This window comes from Vipera ursinii (genome assembly GCF_947247035.1).
Source record: "Vipera ursinii genome assembly, chromosome: 5".
Classification (NCBI taxonomy): domain Eukaryota; kingdom Metazoa; phylum Chordata; class Lepidosauria; order Squamata; family Viperidae; genus Vipera; species Vipera ursinii.
In genome coordinates, this window is record NC_139518.1 from 53,493,870 (window position 1) to 53,513,022 (window position 19,153).

Sequence of the window (19,153 nt, forward strand, 5' to 3'; positions counted from 1 at the left end):
GAGAAGGCACAACCTCCCAAAAGAAGTACATGTAAGGTTAGTTAAAAAATCAATTCGGGATGAGCTTCTGCATAGATCTAGAGAGGAACCATTAGAATTTCGGGGCCAACCAATCACCATCCTTAAACAGATACCTAAAAGGATGAGGGATCTGAGACGCGGCTATCAATTCTTAACATCCAAACTAATAAGAGAAAATGTAAACTTTAGATGGCTAACTCCAGAGGGTATTCTTGTTACGTGGCAGGATAGAAGGCATAGACTGGACACGATAGAGAAGGCAGAAGATTTTTACAAACGCCACTTCCATAGCCAAGAGGAAGTAGATTTAGAAGATCAAGATGGAAGGGAGGTAAGAGAAAGAGATACAATACGTGTGGCAATGGATGGGAAGATCTTAGCTACAGAGGATAGAAGGAACAAATCCGGTGAGTTAACAGAGAAACATGGAACTAGAGACAAGGAAGAGAGAGAGCCCCGAATCACGAGATCCACAAAAACCAGAAATAAGTAAGATGAAGGGAGGTGAGTGTAGTATTATGTCTGTGAATATTAATGGATTGAATTCGCCAGTGAAAAGGCGGAAATTTTTTAATAGGCTTATTCACCAACAATTGGATATCGTGGCAATACAAGAAGTCCATATAAAGGAACAACAAAAATATTTGTTAGTACAACCAAGAATAGGGAACCTATTCGTTTCCTTAGACCGACACAAGAAAAAGAGAGGAGTGGCACTATATGTAAACCCAAAATTGACTGCAAAACTAATTTATAACGATAAAGAGGGTAGAATACTGATAGTCGAGGTTATAATAAATCACAGGAAGGTCATGATGGTAGAGATATATGCCCCAAACCATAACCAAGAACAATTTTTCAAAACACTTCACAATAAGATATGTAGCATTGATTATGAGGAGATTTGTTTAATAGGAGATTTTAATGCTATCCTAGATATAAATTTGGATTATATGGGAAAGACGCTTAGGAAAAAGAAGAGAAGAACTCTACCGAGATCTTTTCTTAACTTGGCTGAGGAACTAAATATCCAAGATGTCTGGAGGGAAAGAAATCGTAAGGCTAGACAATATACATATTACTCCAATCGACATAACTCATGGTCTAGAATAGACATGGTGTGGATGACGAAAGAAATTAGTTCAGAAATAGATGAGGTACATATAGCGACAGGTACTTGGGCAGATCACAATCCTATTAAACTTATCTGGAAAGGTTCCAAAAAATATCCAGATGGACGCTTCAAAGAGCAATTTTAAAAGAAGACGAATTCAAATCTAAGATGGAGAGAGAACTAAGTTTTTTCTTTAAGGAAAATAAAGCTATAGACACCTCAGTACAAAACAATTGGGATACAGCTAAGGCTGTGATGAGAGGGGTAGCGAGGGCATATATGGTATATAAAAATAAGGGGAAAAGACAACAACGGGAAAGATTAGAAGAGGAATATAAGAGCTTAGAAGTTACACTCCAACAAGATCCACAAAAAGAGAATATCAAGCAATCTATGGATCTGATTAAACACAAACTTAACATTCTAGACAAAGAGAAATTGGCACAACAATTGAGAAACACGAAACAAAATTTTTTTGAAAATGCAAATAAACCGGGCCGGTGGCTCGCATACAAATTGGGAAAACAAAAGGGGAAAAACTGGATTCACGAACTACGAGATGAGGAAGGGAGAATATTCCACCAGGAGGAAAAAAAAAAATTATAGCCCAGGAATTTTATGAACGTTTATATAAAGAAGATAGCCAGGCAAGTGTGGAGAAAATGGAGGAATATTTTCAAAGAGCCAAACTACCTAAGGTCACAGAAGATACCAGAAATATGTTAAACGAGGAAATTCGACTATCTGAGGTGATAAAAGCTATTAATGCACAAAAGAATAATAGAGCATCGGGACCCGACGGTCTTCCATCAGAGATTTATAAAGAATTACAAAATATCCTAGCTCAACCCCTAGTGGAGGTATTTAACGCAGTATTAGAAGGCGCAAGGACGCCTAAATCTTGGCTAGAGGCAAACATAACCCTTATTCCGAAAGATAACACAGACCATACATTAATCCAAAATTACAGACCCATATCACTTCTTAACTCGGACTACAAGATATTTACATCAATTATAGCGGAACGATTGAAACGATTTCTGAATGATTTCATACACGCAGATCAAAATGGTTTTCTCGCTAAGAGACACACTAAGCACAACATTAGAATAATATTAGATACATTGGAGTACTATGAATTACATAGCGAACAACAGATGGCATTACTTTTCTTAGACGCCCAAAAGGCATTTGACAATGTTAAATGGTCTTTTTTGTGCCAACAGCTTAGCTTTATGAATATGGGTGAAAAATTTATAAATATAATTAGGGCAATTTATGACAATCAGGAAGCAAAAATAATTATTAATGGGGAAGCATCTAGCAAGTTTCAAATTCAAAAGGGAACACGGCAAGGCTGCCCCTTATCACCGTTGCTGTTTATATTGACTCTTGAAGTATTAACGAGAACTATAAGAAACGACCCAAAGATAAAAGGATTAACCATTTAAAAAGGAAACCTTTAAATTGCAAGCTTTCGCGGACGATCTAGTTTTTATTATGGAGGATCCATGTCAGACGGGACCAAAGCTATTGGAAGAATTATCTAAATATGGTGAGGTTGCTGGACTGCGAATAAATAGAAATAAGACCAAGATGATTGTTAAAAATATGACCAATAAACAAAAAGGTAATCTGGCCGAAATCACGGATATAGAAATAGTCAAGAAAATAAAATATTTAGGGATTAACATTACGGCTAGATGCACTTCACTCAAAAAGGATAATTATGATAGTGTAGTGAATCAAATAAAAGGTGACCTGGAAAGATGGGGAAACCTAAAACTCTCATTATTGGGAAGAATCGCTGTCATTAAGATGAATATTCTGCCTAAAATCCTGTTTCTGTTTCAGAATATCCCAATTCAACTCGACTCTAAATTTTTTCGAAATTTGGATAAATTATCACTAAATTTTATTTGGCAGGGGAAAAAACCAAGAATTAAATTGAAATATTTACAAGACACGAAGGAAAATGGGGGTTTTGGATTGCCAGACTGGGAATTATATTACCACGCCGCGGCCCTGAGCTGGATTAGAGAATGGGTAATCTTGAGAAATAGAAGACTATTAACTTTAGAGGGTCACGATTTGCAATATGGCTGGCATGCTTTCCTATGGACGGAGAAACAAGGTCTTTTCTCGCATTTTCAAAGACACCGGATCAGGCAAGCGCTACTCAATACTTGGAAAAAAATTAGATCTCACAATTACACCAAAATACCGGTCTGGCTATCCACCCTTGAAGCGATAGTTTACCCAAATCTGTTTGATTTGGGTAACATAATCTCATACAAGGATATTCTGAATGAGGAGGGGGAATTGAAACTTAGGAATGAACTAGAATTACAAGGTATAAAACTCGATTGGTGGGCCTACTTACAAATCCAATCGAGATTTAGGAAGGATAAAAATGAATGGGGGATATATACCTCTGAAACAGCATTGGACAAAATATTATTGGGACCGGACTCTAAACAAATAAGGAATTTTTATAAATTACTTTTGGGATATAAGTTGTTTGAAGAGCAAGTGAAAGACCCCATGTTGATCTGGGCTAACAATTTAGGACATAACATCGACCTAGATACTTGGCAAACAATTTGGGATAGGAATAAAAGGATAACACTGGCCTCATCGTATAAAGAAAATTTATTTAAAATGTTTTACCGATGGCATCTCCCCCCAGCCCGCTTAGCAAAAATGTACACAACAGTATCTCCCAAATGTTGGAAGTGTTCTGAAGAGATAGGCACATACTTCCACACGTGGTGGTCTTGCAGTAAAACACAAAAATTTTGGAGAATGATTTGGATTTGGCTGAAAGAAATATTGAAACAAGATCTGGAGTTTAGTCCAGAACTTTTCTTGTTGGGAATCACGAAAGAGAAATATCCTAAAGACGTGCTATACTTAACGATCCATATTATCACAGCAGCTAGAATATCATTTGCGCAAAAATGGAAAAAGAATGAGATCCCAGGACAAAAAGAGGTTATTAGGAAAATTTGGGATTGCGCTGAAATGGACAGATTAACTTTGGAATTAAAGAATAAAGATCAATCAGACTATTATAGAATTTGGAACAAATTGTATCTTTGGATGGATAAAAAGAAAGGTCTCTATTAGGTTTTACAGACTAGCTCACTGTTTTAAATATTGTGGTATTTCACCGATTTGTAATCTAAGTGTATTTAAGTGTATTTTTGATGTACATATATACATGTATATATATATATATTTAAACATTGTAGACAAAAAGGTTTGTCAGCTCGCTGGTACTGTGTCCAATGTTTTTAAATAATAAATTTAATAAAAATTTAAAAAAAAAAAAAAAGAAATTGAGCATAGATGAGGTGTATAAAATTGGTTTTCCATTATAACAATTATATTTTTTTCTTGGAAAAATAAAAATTTTTAAAAAAAAAAAAAAAAAGATTTTGCCTGTTTTTATCTACATGCATGTTTAATTTTTAAGCCCTGAAAAGTACTTTTCAAAATTTCTGTTTTACTTTCTGGACACTCCAGAAAGTATCTAAAATGCAAAGATTATTATGGAAAAGGACAAAGTATCTAATATAGAGTATCATCGTTTATGGCATATTATTTTCAAATACAATTCATACTGAATTTATAAAACAACTTATTTTCATTTATATAAAGTATGCTGATTTTTACAATTGATAAATCCTTCAAAAACGTATAGAACCTACTTCACTGGCAAGATCTCCTGAAGCTTTGGCAGCAAGGAAAGACCTGGCGTCTAACTTCATTTCAACGTTGCGGCCCCTGCTTTTTTGCCAGTCTTTTTTATATTTAATCTAGGAAGAAAATATGGTTGCACATTATATATTATTAATAAAAATAAGCCATACACGCACACAAACACACACACACACACACACACACACACAAACACACATATATATATAAACATAGCAAACCAGGTAGCAATCTACTTATGACCATTTGTCTAATGAAAGTTATGATGGCCTCAGGAAAAAGTGACTTACTCCCCATCTTCAAAATTACAACAATTGTACCACCTCTGCAGTCATGAAATCACAATTTGGTGCTTGCAACTGGCTCACACCTACGAAGGTTGCAGCATCTTGCAGTCATGTAATCATGATTTGCAACATTTCCAGTTGTCTTCCTAAAAGCAAAGTCAATTGGGCACACTAGATTCACTTAATGACCATGGTTATTCCCTTAACAACTACAGTAAAAATGCATACAAGCATCTGCAAAGCTCCATGGTGGGGTGGCTGAAACAAAGTAGTACAAAACTAAAAACAAAACCCTGATATCCCCTCCTTTCTCTTTCTCCAAGGCCTACCTTTTCTCTCTTTCATGCAGCAGGTTGCAGGAAAGTTGTTAACCACCTGAATTGCTGTGTTACATTCACTAGTCTTAAACCCAGGGCTTTTTTTGTCATTGAACACCCAGAATGGAGTTCCGGCACCTTTTTTGGATGGAACCTTTTTTTTAAAAAATCCCATTTATATCCCGCCCTTCTCCGAAGACTCAGGGCGGCTTACAATTTAAAGCACAAATCAATGTGCTTGTAGGGTAGGCAAGGCGGGTTGTATGACATGTGTGAGTTCCGGCACCTTTTTTTTTTTTACACAAAAGCACTGCAAGTTAAACCAATATCTACACTAGAATAGGAAAAAATCTTACCTCACTGTATAATTCTGCATTGGCTTTCGCCTTCACTAGCTCTGGTACATCTTGAGGCAAAGTATAATGTGATTTGTTTTTCTGATAATTGGCTCGATAGTTCAGCTGGCAGAGATCAAAAACATGTACTTAAAAGATTTGTAATTATTCAGGATTATAATATGATGCTAACAATTATTGTGAAGTTATGCTTGGTCTTAAGAAAGGGTGGGGAACCCTCTTATGTTATCCTGTAATATAGCAACTTGTCACTGAAATGTTTGAATGCAAAATAAAATATAAATGATAAAGATTAACTATTGCATATTTCTCTGAAGCATATGTGTCACTGTAGTCTATGGTTTTTCAGTTATTACTGTATATAGCAATATCAATATCACTTAAACTTAACTATATACTGTTCCATAGCACTTTACAGCGCTCTCTGAGCAGTTTACAAATGTCAACATATTGTCCCTTCCCCCAACAGGCATCATTTTACTGACTTCAGAAGGATGGAAGGTTGAGTTAACCTTGTGCCAGTCGGGATTGAATTCCTAACTGTGGGCACTTAGCCTGCAATACTGCATCCTAACCACCATGGCTCTAGATTTATTTTGATTATCTTGGATTTATTTTGATTATGTATGTCAAACAAGCCACAGAAATCTGTTTCACACCCCTCATCAAACAAAATATACTTTGAGTCCATATACTCTAAGGGTTAGTTGTCTTCTGTGAATTGTTCTTCCTCATCACTATTACCACTGCTATTGTCTCTTTTAGCTCACCTCACACAATGGCCCAGAAGGACACACTGAGCCTGCTAATTCTTCTCATTTCTGTTAGAACCAAAATGAAAAGCCATTCCAATGGCCAAAGGGAGCTGGCAAAAGCACCTTTCTATCAGAACTGTGTGCTCAAGTAGACAGTGTTGCCTTTGATAAATGTTGTATTATTCCTTTCCAGGAATAAATATCTGTTTGCCTGCGCAAAGTTGCTCTGTTTTGGGATGACTATTTGACAATCATAATAGAACTTACTTCACTAAGTTGCTGGGCATTGATTTTTGCTTGAAGGATCTGAGGTGTACATGTAACAGAGCTATATTTCAATTTATCTATGTTTTGCCTGTAGTTTGCCTAAAATTAAAACAAGCAAACATTCAGATTACACATACTTTCAAACTTACAAATGCTTATCTCATCCAAAGACCTTCAGATCACAATGCAGGGTATAATTAGTATTTTTATCAGATCTTAATCATTATTTACCCCCACCCTTGATTAATTACTTCCTTACTAAGCTGCAAATTGTATATCATTCAAAAATAGTTCATTTATAGACTTTTTTTTTAATAGTATGGGACTTATATTTAAACCACGTCATCCACAAAACATCTAAAACTCTTAACATGGTTTAAGCAATGCACATCCAATGCATTATTTTTAATTTGATAAGACATTCTTGCTTCAGCAGATCACCTAGAAATCCAGTGTAATTCCAGATATGTTTATTCATGGGCTCTGATTTCTGGAAAAAAATAAGAATATATCTCTAAGCAATGGAAGTCAACAGAATGACCTGATGAAAAGAAGGGCAGCCTTCAGCTTGTGCCTGTAATAGGAGTCAGTGCTTTGAGGGGAAAAGGCATGCGGCAGCTCAATAGCATCTGAAAGCATGAAATTTAGCTATATAGAGTTTCACCAGGTATCATTTAAGCCCTGAGTCATAAGGCTGTGTCTTTAAAATCCATATCTACCCTGCTTAGATGTATAGGAATCTGTCTTTCTTGGACTAACTCATTCTGACTTTTGTTTGATTATTCCACAGCTTGATAAAACATGTGAAAAAAATGATGCAGATAATATCATGTCAAGCAAACGTAATGAGAGAACTGAGGAGACTATTTACATCTTTCAGAGGATCCAGCTTCCTTGTTGTCTGATAGGAGGGTGTCAGGGTCACTGGGTAATTGTAGTTAGCATCATCATGTGTGTAATCAGATTTATAGACTATCTGGAACACAAGGACCACAAAAACAATTACCTTTTTAAAGCTATCATTTTTAGTAGTTATAAGACAAGGGGAAAAGGAATATTAATATTACTATTAAACCTAACCAACAAAGCAAGATCAGGATGGTCCATGTCAAAGAAAGGAAATTATTTGCAAAGTTTAAATGCTGAATCTTCTTCAGCTGTGCATATATGCCACTATCAGATATAGTGTCATGGTTCTTTAGTGTCTTGTACATTTGTAAATAATATGCTTCAAGAGATATAAGTAAGAAATGTCATCTCACTGAATACCATAAATATTGGATAAAGTACAATTGTTCTTAAATGCAGCAGTATCAAAAAACAGGTAGCAGAAGCAGCAGTTTATGAACTAAACTTTTATAAGCATGGGGAACAAAGAGGATGACCCTTCTTTGAAAACTAAATTCAATTATTTTAATGCCTAGTTCCAAGGCTTATAACATGTCAATTAACAAATTACATTCTAAGAGGAATTGAACCATCTGCCACATAAATGGGGGGAAAACTATTGTTTCCTCTAGTGATCCAAAATACAGTACATGTTTACTGGCATGATATATGCTTATGCAAAATTAATTTTTAATATGTCCTTTGAACAGTACAGAAATATATACAGCCCTTCCTGCAACTCTTAAGAAATAATTAAAACTGTGGCTCTCCCTCATTTCAGGAAGCAAAGACTAGATATCGTTTTGAAATGATATACAGAAAATAATTAAAGGCAATCTGATTTAAACAGCTTACATTGCTTGCCAAACTTCCAACCTTCATGGCATGCAGTGTGCGCCGGTCCATGCCAACTCCTTCATAATGACCTTTCTGGTTCTGGTAATGTTCTTTATATTTCAGCTGAACATAAAGACAAAACACCTCTCACATATAAATATTATTACTTCTCCCTTGCAACAAAGAAGCAAAGACTTAACAGAGAATTTAAAACAATATCAGAACTGATAGTGTGCAGCTGTATTGTTATTTCAAAAGATGACTCTACATTATCATTTTATTTAGGTGCCATTGTAGTTAGAAAACATCAACTTATTTATGAAAGAACAAAATAGTGGAATCCAATTTAACCATACTGCTTTACAACTTTCAATACAGATTATTTTTAATAGGATATCATGTTTTCCCAGATGCATACTACAACACTGCTATTATGACCCTTTCTAATCATAAGACATATAATATCCAAATTCAATTGCTGTTACTTAAAAATTGATAACAAAATATTATTGGGTTATAATCTGATGTTTGGCTTATATTTTGCTCTTTAGTTTAGAACTCAAAATTGATAGCCAAGGCTACTTGATAATTGAAGCTCTAAACAAACTTAACAGATGAAGATAATTCATATTAAAATTAACAGAAATTATTGGATTAGTGATTAATTTATATACAATCTCTTTTGCAATGACTTTGTATTGTTTGATCTAAGCTATTTGTATTTTCTGGAAGTCACCTATATAGAAACTCTGATTTCAACAGTACCTAAGTTAAGCTTTCACAGAAGTGCACACAAATAACTCAGACTTACATCACTGGTGTATTTTGAGATCTTGCTAACATTCCTGAATTGAGGCGTCTCACAGTAGTTAATACTGTGGCCTTTACTGTTCTCCATATCCTTCTTGTACTCAACCTTAAAAATTAGAATTAACAAGAATAAAAAGATATATGTAAGATGATAGACAGACAGACAGATGGGGGGGAAATGTTCATATATCATCCATATGTCAGTACCATTTTTGCAGATGAAAAAGGGGAACACAACTGAGGACAACGGTTTAGCCGTTATACTCTGACAATAATGCCCAAACCTATTTTCCATCACTTTATTTATTTATTTATTTATTTATTTAATTTATATACCGCCCTTCTCTCAAGAGACTCGGGGCGGTTAACAGGGCAATACGTAAAAGACAGATACAAAAGTTAAAATTATTAAAACATGATTAAACAATGCCCATAGTACAAATTTAAAATTAAAGTCATAATAACAAACCCACCCCATCCCATCAGGCCAGGCCCGCTTCCTTAAAGAGATGGGTTTTAAGGTCGCGCCGGAAGGAGCGGAGGTCGGGCGCCATCCGGGCGCCATACAACTGCAGAAAACTTTGCTGAATTTATTTGCTCTAGCGAAGCTTCTCTTGCATTAATGTAAAAGAAAAACACTGCTACTTTTTATAAGAAAAATTAAGGGATGATGGAAGAGGGATAGTTTTACAAAGAAGTTATCAATGTTTTAGAGATAGCAACTAACACTGTAAGTGATAGAGTTAAATTTAAATAACTATAATAAAAATAAAATAAGTAACAATAATTTAAATAAAAATATTTTTCCTCTACATTTACTGTCAATTAAGATATATGATTTTACCTCACTGTACAGCTTGTTCACATCCTGAGCTTGTTTAAGAACTAGATTGTCTTGGGCTGAGAGACAGTGGTAATGGGCTGCTCCTTTCATTTGAGAAAAATCCTTCTTGTATTTAATCTGAAAAAGAAATGTGGTATAACAGCTACAAGTAAACTATATTTTTCATTTACTTAGCTATCTGCCAAGTATTGATGAGACAATAATTTTAGTGAACCCTATAATTTACCCCATGGTGCTATTGTTTCAATAAATGTACAAGTAAAAAAGAAATTAGAATATAAAAAGACAAAGTCAGGTACAGTTGAACTGAACATACTATTAACCTGCTTTTGAATACAATATTTGTGATTTACTTTTTCTATTTTTCAAACAACAATAGCTGCTTCATAGTGGTATCAACTACCGGTAAATTGTGGGCAGGTGAATATGTTAATATATATTTTCCACAACCTGCTTCAGCAAATAGCAGGTTCTGTGTCAAACAACAGTTTCAGGATATATTATTTTCAGAAGAAAAACAATTTGGTGCTTTTTTCTTAAAATTTTCCTTCGATATCAATCACAACATTTGAGATTGCATATTATGCTACATCTGATGTTTGCAGTTTTGTTATTCTATGAATCTTGTTGCATCCTATAAGCACTGTTTGTATATTTCTAAGCAACAATACATTGGGAAAAATGTCATAAACTCCAGAACTCTTTTTTAGATTTAGATTTATTAAATTTATATGCCGCCCTTCTCTCCAAGGACTCAGGGTGGCTCACAACAATAGAAAATTAAAAAACATAAAGTACAAAATTTGAAAAAGAACTAAACAATGGATGTAATAAATAAGTGACAATTTAACCCAATAAAAGCCAAATTTAAAACCATAGTCAGTCCAGGCCCGCTTGTTGGAACATCCATGTCTTCAGGTCATGGCGGAAGGACCGAAGTTTACCTTGTCATTCATGAGGTAAACTTCATGCAAAAACCATGTCTGTGTCCAAATTTAATAAATAAAATATAAATCAAAGAAACTTTGTAAATATATTTGAACAGATGTACTTCAGTATAAAAAACAATTTGTTCTATCCAGTTGAAAGCCAAAACATTATAATAAGCTTGAGGTAAAAAAAATTCTGGATTCAGCTCCCAGTCAGTCCTATAACCCATGTCAACAAGTTGCCATTTCCCATGTTAACATACTTCACAGGATTATTTTGAGATACTAGTTTACATAATATTAAATGCTGCTTCAGTTCTTTATGCAAAATATACAATTTTCATTAATTGCATACATTGAAAAAGTAAATAAACTATCTCAGTTTATTTTTGATTATGTACAAGTAGAAAACATTGCAAGACATGTGCATGTGCTAAATAGTTCATGAATCACCTGTTCAGATCCTATACTGCTAACTGTAGCTATTACTACCAATTAGTTGAGTGCTAGAATACTGTAGCTGATTATGTGCCATGAGTTAGTGTTGCCTCTTAGCAACCACCCAGACAGACCTTCTCCAAAATGAGTGCTAGAATACCAACAGTTTATTCAAAGTTTATTTAAAGATAAATATAGAAGATGAGTATTTCTTCTTTTAATAGTAATAAAATATTTCTGACTAAAGTATTGCTTCCAGTTCTGAAAGCATGTATTTACTCAATCAGAACTCAAACAGAGGGTCATTTGGTAGACCACAAAAAAACAGCTAATGTCCTCCAAGGACTTGTTCTTTTTATAGGTTTTCATTAGTTGTTCAAATAATATGACACCAGATAAACTATAGCAAGCATTTTGGATCTGGCCCATGTTAGCTGAGACATCCAAATTCATACTTACATCACTAGCCAATTCATTTGCCTTCTTAGCATTTAGATATGCTGGTGTGATCATAGCAGGGAAACTGCCTTTTCCTCTATGCTCTTCATATTCGTCCATATAATCCTGAAGATTATATTCAGCAGTGATCAATTACTTATTGATTTTGATATCTCATTTTAATATTAGCCTTTGTAAGAAGAAGTAGTACTTCCACATATTACAACATCAAATGTACAATGTAAGAGAGCAGATAATGAAAGAGGCTGAAAACATCATTCTTACCCATATATTTTTAAATCCCTAACATGAACATAAGAAACCCACATTTAAATCCATTCATTTATTTGTAGATCACACTAAAGGCTATGTATGAATTGATATATGTGATGGAAACAAAATGAAAAATGTGGTACACAATGGTATTATTGTGAAATAAATTTAGCTAGATTTTTTTTCTCTTGTCTTTAATTTTTTTTTGTCCTTTACTTATTTTTTCTTCTCTTTGCATGACATTGCTTATCTAAAACCAAACACTGCAATATGTCATGTATAAGGTAAAGGTAAAGGTTCCCCCGCACATGCGTGCTAGTCGTTTCCAACTCTAGGGGCCGGTGCTCATCTCCGTTTCAAAGCCGAAGAGCCAGCGCTTGTCCGAGGACGTCTCCGTGGTCATGTGGCCGGCATGACTGGACGCCAAAGGCGCACGGAACGCTGTTACCTTCCCACCGGAGTGGTCCCTATTTTTCTACTTGCACTTTTATGTGCTTTCGAACTGCTAGGTTGGCAGAAGCTGGGACGAGTAACAGGCGCTCACTCTGCTACGCGGCACTCGGGATTCGACCCGCCAAACTGCCGACCTTCTGATCGACAGGCTCAGCGTCCTAACCCACTGAGCCACCGCGTCCTTTTTTGTCATGTATACCATATACTAATTCTAAGAAATCTATAGAACCATGGGATGCAGTAAATAAGGTATATTAATGAATAAGTAAAGTAGAACATATTAATCATGTCCTTGTCTTATCTTTCTCTTATCTTGCCATATTAATGAAGGAAAATAAAAATTTCTACTATCTAATAAATTCTTACTAACAGCTGACCTACCTAGTCTTTGCATCTAGCTAAACCTTCATACTCCCATTTCATTTTATTCCAAAATTCACAATTTCCAGAAACAGCATGAGGTAGAAAATTTGGGGCACTACTGCAAGGGAATCAAAAGTCCTAAACTACAAGAGAAACTACTACTCATAATATGTGGACTGAAACCACTATTTTAGAAGCAGTGTGAATACATGCATATACATTTGAATGTTACCTGATTAAATTGATCTACATTTTCTCTTAATGTGCCAACAGAATGACTTGCTTTTCCCTTAATCTCTTTTTCATATCTTTGGTGATACTTAACCTGAAAGAAATTATTATAAAAAAAATGAGTTTATTCTAAAATTCCTTTAGGTTTAAGACTGATTGACTTTCTAGATACATGTGCAAAGCATAAAAAAATAATGTACAAGAAAAGAAAAAAAAGTTGCAGAAAAATAGAGAAGACAGTATCTACAGTATATTTATTGGTAATGGGAAACCTCTTGTGGATGTTTTATGTAAAAATGAAAAAAATGAACTTGTGGTTTATGGCTTTAATGATTAAACAGGATAGCTTATAGAAAGAAGTCACAATTTAAGAGAGAGCTTAAAATATAATTGTGCTTAAAAATATTGAAAACTAAATCTTTGTATCTTTTTTTCTTTCTTTCCTCTTTTTCCTCAATTGTTTTCTTTTCTTGAACTTTTTGCTTTCTCTTTGTATCTTTTCTCCCCCTCCCCTCCTTTAATTTATATTAGTTTGTATTGGTGTTTATCTCCTTCTCTAAAAGCTTCCCAAAAATCATATTTTAAAAAATGAATAGCCAATGTCCACTGTTCTCACATCAGTCAAAAAACTAATGAGGAGATCGAATTTAATTCCTTACATGACTAAATGTAAGCATTTACACCTAATTCGTATATCTGGGAGTGCCACCTGTCCACCATTTTGAGATTAATTTGTCCTTCTCTTGCATCCTAAAATTCATTTTTAGCATAAATGTACCATAGTAAGGGACAATCATTTGCCTATTAATCTCTCCCCTTTTCAAATCTAGTGAGCTGTAATATTTGTAATTTTTCTCACTGCAGAAAATGCCTTATTTTTTAAAAAAAACATGTTATCTTATAAACAGAATAAACAGAATGACACATTCATGACTTATAAAACTTACATCGCTAGCAAGTTCATTGGCTCTTTTAGCAATCTGATAAGCTGGTGTTATCATAGCAGGAAAGCTTCCTTTCCCTCTTTGTTGTTCATAATCTTCTGGGTATTTAAACTGAAAAAAAATCAAGAATGTGTAAAGCTATAGCAACAGAGCTATAAATCCAGTTCATATAAATCATGGCCTAGGTTAATATATACAAAACAATACATATAATACAATACATACATATTGACTGAGGCAAAATTAAACAAGCCACTTTATTATGTCACATGATATATCAATATAGCTATAGAAAGATAAGCTATAGAAAAGTAAGTAAGTAGTAAAAATCATGCACATAATTTTTCTTTATACATACATCACCCATGAACTGCCCCTCGGCTTTTTCATGAAGTATTTCTGGAGTATCCATAACACTGCTGAATTTGGAAACCTGTTCTTTATGTCCCAGTTTGTATCCCACCTAGGGATGGAAAGAAGTCAACATTTCTTGAAAACAAATAAAGAAAAAAAATCTTATTTCTTGCTACTAAACAGAAAAGGGCACAAATATCTTGTGGATTTTCATTTGGTTTCAATTCCTGCAAAGTTTTATAGTTTGGACTGAAATTATTTATTCAACTTCTATACCTATAGAGATATCGTCTGCTTATACTTGGTTTGATTCACGCCAAAGTATATGCTCTCTCTTCTTTTTTCTTTTTCTTTTTTTTAGAACCTCTTACCTGTAGAATTGGAAATTCTGAAAATTACCATTGAGAGCTGAGGATAAGATTTTATTATACACCAGTGTTACTCGTGGACCAGTCAAAAAAATATTAAAAATACTGATTTCTCTTTTATTTATATAACAGACATATCTACACCTATTCTTATTTCATTAATACATGAACTTGGAACCCTGTCTTTTTGCTCAATAAATTGGAATAAATCAGTACTAATCACTTTCTCACAGTAACAGTCAAAATGGATACAGATTAGAGTTTAAATTATGTCCTGATTCCTTTATCTTGACACAGTATTTTGTATGAATTATTCTCAACTGTTTATTGGCTGTTCAGACATACACGAAAGAAGTTCTAGAAAGGTCTGAAAGAAGATCTACAAACAAGACTTGAGTGATATTTAAATAAGATAAAAGTGATTAAGATGAATACTTAATGTAAGAACAATTTATAATTTGAAAGAAATAAAAATTATCGATATTTGTACCATAATACACTTTTAAATTAATATACAGAATCCTGAACATATTTCTTTGGCAAAGATAATCTGTAAGATTTGCTCTGTATAAATTACAATTATAAATTAAGATAAATTTGAAACTTAACAGTAAGAAAACCAAGATCATGGCATCCGGCCCTCTCAATTCCTGGCAAATAGATGGGGAAGAAATGGAGGTAGTGACAGATTTTATTTTCCTGGGCTCCAAGATCACTGCAGATGGGGAGTGCAGTCAAGAAATTAAAAGACGCTTGCTCCTGGGGAGGAAAGCCATGGCAAATCTAGACAGCACACTAAAAAGCAGAGACATCACCCTGCCAACAAAAGTGCGTATAGTCAAGGCTATGGTCTTCCCAGTTGCAATGTATGGCAGTGAAAGTTGGACCATAAGAAAGGCTGAGCGCCAAAGAATTGAGGCCTTTGAACTATGGTGCTGGAGAAGACTCCTGCAAGTCCCTCGGACTGCAAGGCATTCAAACCGGTCAGTCCTAGAGGAGATCAACCCTGAGATCTCCTTATTTCTCAAACCATTATGCTGATTTTATTCTCTACAGACTAATTAATTGCCAAAGGTATTCATTTTAAAACACGGACATGACAATGGATACATAAATATAAATCAGTCATATAGCAGAAGCCTGATAATATTAAGGAAAAAAAACCTTCAAAACTTTATGGAAATTCTGAAAAGTTTATAGGATGGAAATAATTATTTCTAACATTACTCAGTTTTTAAACAATAGTAATTTTAAATACTTTGATCCTCAGCTGTTAAAACATTTTAATTTTTGTTCATATCACAAAATAAATGCATTTATTAATCAAAATGCTATATTGGTATATTTGGTTTTTTATTATTTATTTATTTATTTATTTATTTTATTTATTTATTATTTTTGGTTTTATTATTTGTTATTTATTTATTTGGTTTTTAAATCTATATAAAATTTATATAGTCATGAGAAGTGACTCTTAGCAGCATACAACAATCAGAGACTCCGTAGACATTGGGCTTAAACACATGGGTAACCAAACAGTAAATATACACATATATACAGACACACAACTTTATAAGTGAAAGGGTTGGCTTTAATTCTTAAAAAATCCCAACCGCCACCATCCTAGCACAATCTATGGCCTAAATTTGATAAATAAATAAATAAAATCTCTTGCTCTCTCTCCTCAAATACATTTCCAGAAACTCACATCACTGGATAGCTCTGTGGCCTTCTTGGCAATCTGATACGATGGAGTCATAGAAATCGGAAAGCTTCCTTTTCTGTCCAGCTGCTCATATTCCTGGTTATTCTTCAGCTAGACAAAACAGATATGTATGCATTTACACTTGGCCATGAAATTATTTCCTCTGATATTTATTTATTGGTATCCCAATTTGCGCTGGGTTAAAAACCAGGGGACTATGAATTTCACTTCTAATCTTGCCTTTGGGTCAGTCACTCTTTCTTAGTCCTAGGAAGGAGGAATAATCATTTCTGAAAACGTTTCCAACCCCTACCCCCACCCCCGCATGACATGTCCAGTGGCAGAGAGTTAAGGCTGACTTGAACGCACAGACACAAAGCCTCAGAGTAACAAGATATAGTTGTATATACTATGTGTGTGAATTGTCTTTAGAAAGACAGACGCGAGACCGTAGGCAAGGTTTGAAAGGTTTATTCGGTTCAGCTCCCGGCAGCTGACTGTCAAAACAATCCGGGCTTTTATAGGGAACTGTCAAAACAAACAACCAATCAGGTAACAGTGTTTTTCCCGCCGTTCTGGGGCGGCCAATCGATGAACAGTATTTTGACAGCTCGGCGGCTGTCAGGGAATTCCTTCCAGCTGAGCGTTTAGCTCACTTGGAGGACTAGGTTGAAGACTGCGGATTTGACAGTTCCGGGAACTGTCAAATCCGGCGCGTGCGCGTTGGCCTCCGGCAGCCCTTTTGACAGCTGTCAACGGGAATGGCGGCCGGCTGGTTTGTGCGCGTGCGCCGTTGCTTCGGGCGGCCATTTGACAGCTGTCAACTGTCAAATGTCGGCCGGGCCGGCTTTTCCTTAGCGGCTTGGAAACTCTTGTTTTCCCGATATAATTCACCCCCTTTCCCCCCCCCCGAACAGGTACGTTATGCATAACGTACCTGTTCGGGGGGGGGGAAAGGGGGTGAATTATATCGGGAAAACAAGAGTTTCCAAGCCGCTAAGGAAAAGCCGGCCCGGCCGACATTTGACAGCTGTCAACTGTCAAATGTCGGCCGGGCCGGCTTTTCCTTAGCGGCTTGGAAACTCTTGTTTTCCCGATATAATTCACCCCCTTTCCCCCCCCCCCGAACAGGTACGTTATGCATAACAACAGTTGAACATTTTGAAACAGTAAGGTTAACAGATTCTTTAACAGACGGCGAGTTTCCCTTCCATTCAAAGTCCGCGAGGTATGCGGGGGGCCTTCTAGCTCGGCTGGACCGACGGGGGCAGGGGTTGCTCTCTTCGGGTTGCGTGGCTGGAGTTGTTTCTTGGTGGGGCTCGACAGGTGGTTGAGGGTCCTGGAGGAGTTCGTCAGGTCCGGGGGTGACGGCTGGTGAAGACTCACCCGGAGTCGGTTGCAGAGGGGGGTTGGGCAGTGACCTGGGTCGGAGCTGATCCGAGTGTCTGCGTTGTATGAGTCCAGTCCCAGTGTCCACTGTGTATGATAATGGTCCTGTTTGTTCCAGGATAACCCCCTGAACCCACTTATCCCTTCCCCCATAATCTCGGGACCAAACATTTTGTCCTTTGGAGAAGGTTTTTGGATGTGTGCTTGGTGTTATTTCGGCTGCCAGTCTGTCGGGGTGGAGTCTGTCGAGTCGTGTCACCAGGCGACGGCCCCATCGTAGTTCGGCTGGGCTTTTGCCGGTGGACGTGCAGGGCGTGGAATGGTGGGCTAAAAGAAATTGAGACAAACGACGGTGCCAGTTCCCTGTGATGATTCTTTTGAGGGCGTCTTTGGTGGTCCTCACCATAACCTCCGCAAGGCCGTTGGACGATGGGTGGAAGGGAGCCGATGTTGAATGCCTAATACAATTTCTCCTCGTGAAGATCTGAAAGTCATGAGAAGTAAATTGAGGGCCATTGTCTGAAATAATAACGTCGGGGAGACCGTGTGTTGCGAAGATTCCCCTGAGGGCTTGGATGGTTGCGGCAGACGTTGTGCTGTGAACCGGGAGAACCTCCAGCCACTTGGAATAACTATCCACAACTATGAGGAAGACCTGTCCCTGGAATGGGCCGGCATAATCAATGTGGATTCGGGACCAGGGGTTTTTTGTGAGTTCCCATTTATGAATTGGAGCTCTGGGCTGGAGTGGGCGGGATTCTTGGCATAGGTAGCAGCCAGCGATGTATCTTTCTATGTCCTGGTCTATTCCTGGCCACCAGACGTAGCTGCGGGCCAAGGCTTTTGTTTTTACAATGCCAGGGTGGCCTTCATGTAATGTGTCTAGTACTTTTTGTCTGTGTTTGGAAGGCACAATTACCCTGCATCCCCAGAGTAAACATCCTAAGTGTGACGTTAGTTCGCTTTGCCTGGAGAAATATGGCTGAAATTCTGTGCCCGGGCAAGAGGTTTGCCAGCCTGTGTGTACCCATGCTAACACTCTGCTGAGT

At 36.3% G+C, this 19,153-nt stretch overlaps 1 protein-coding gene across 2 annotated transcripts in view; it reads right to left on the reverse strand.

The window, feature by feature from the left end:
* NRAP (nebulin related anchoring protein) overlaps positions 1 to 19,153 on the reverse strand; it is a 69,791-nt gene that overhangs the window by 38,912 nt on the left and 11,726 nt on the right. For both annotated transcript variants that reach the window (XM_083363766.1, XM_083363765.1), the window contains 12 exons: positions 16,719 to 16,826; positions 14,647 to 14,751; positions 14,292 to 14,399; positions 13,346 to 13,438; positions 12,046 to 12,150; positions 10,220 to 10,336; positions 9,377 to 9,481; positions 8,584 to 8,688; positions 7,712 to 7,816; positions 6,841 to 6,939; positions 5,819 to 5,923; positions 4,849 to 4,956 (listed from right to left, as the gene is read on the reverse strand). In XM_083363766.1, coding sequence (XP_083219892.1) covers positions 4,849 to 4,956; positions 5,819 to 5,923; positions 6,841 to 6,939; positions 7,712 to 7,816; positions 8,584 to 8,688; positions 9,377 to 9,481; positions 10,220 to 10,336; positions 12,046 to 12,150; positions 13,346 to 13,438; positions 14,292 to 14,399; positions 14,647 to 14,751; positions 16,719 to 16,826 — 1,263 coding nt within the window. The remainder of the gene's footprint in view (positions 1 to 4,848; positions 4,957 to 5,818; positions 5,924 to 6,840; positions 6,940 to 7,711; positions 7,817 to 8,583; positions 8,689 to 9,376; positions 9,482 to 10,219; positions 10,337 to 12,045; positions 12,151 to 13,345; positions 13,439 to 14,291; positions 14,400 to 14,646; positions 14,752 to 16,718; positions 16,827 to 19,153) is intronic.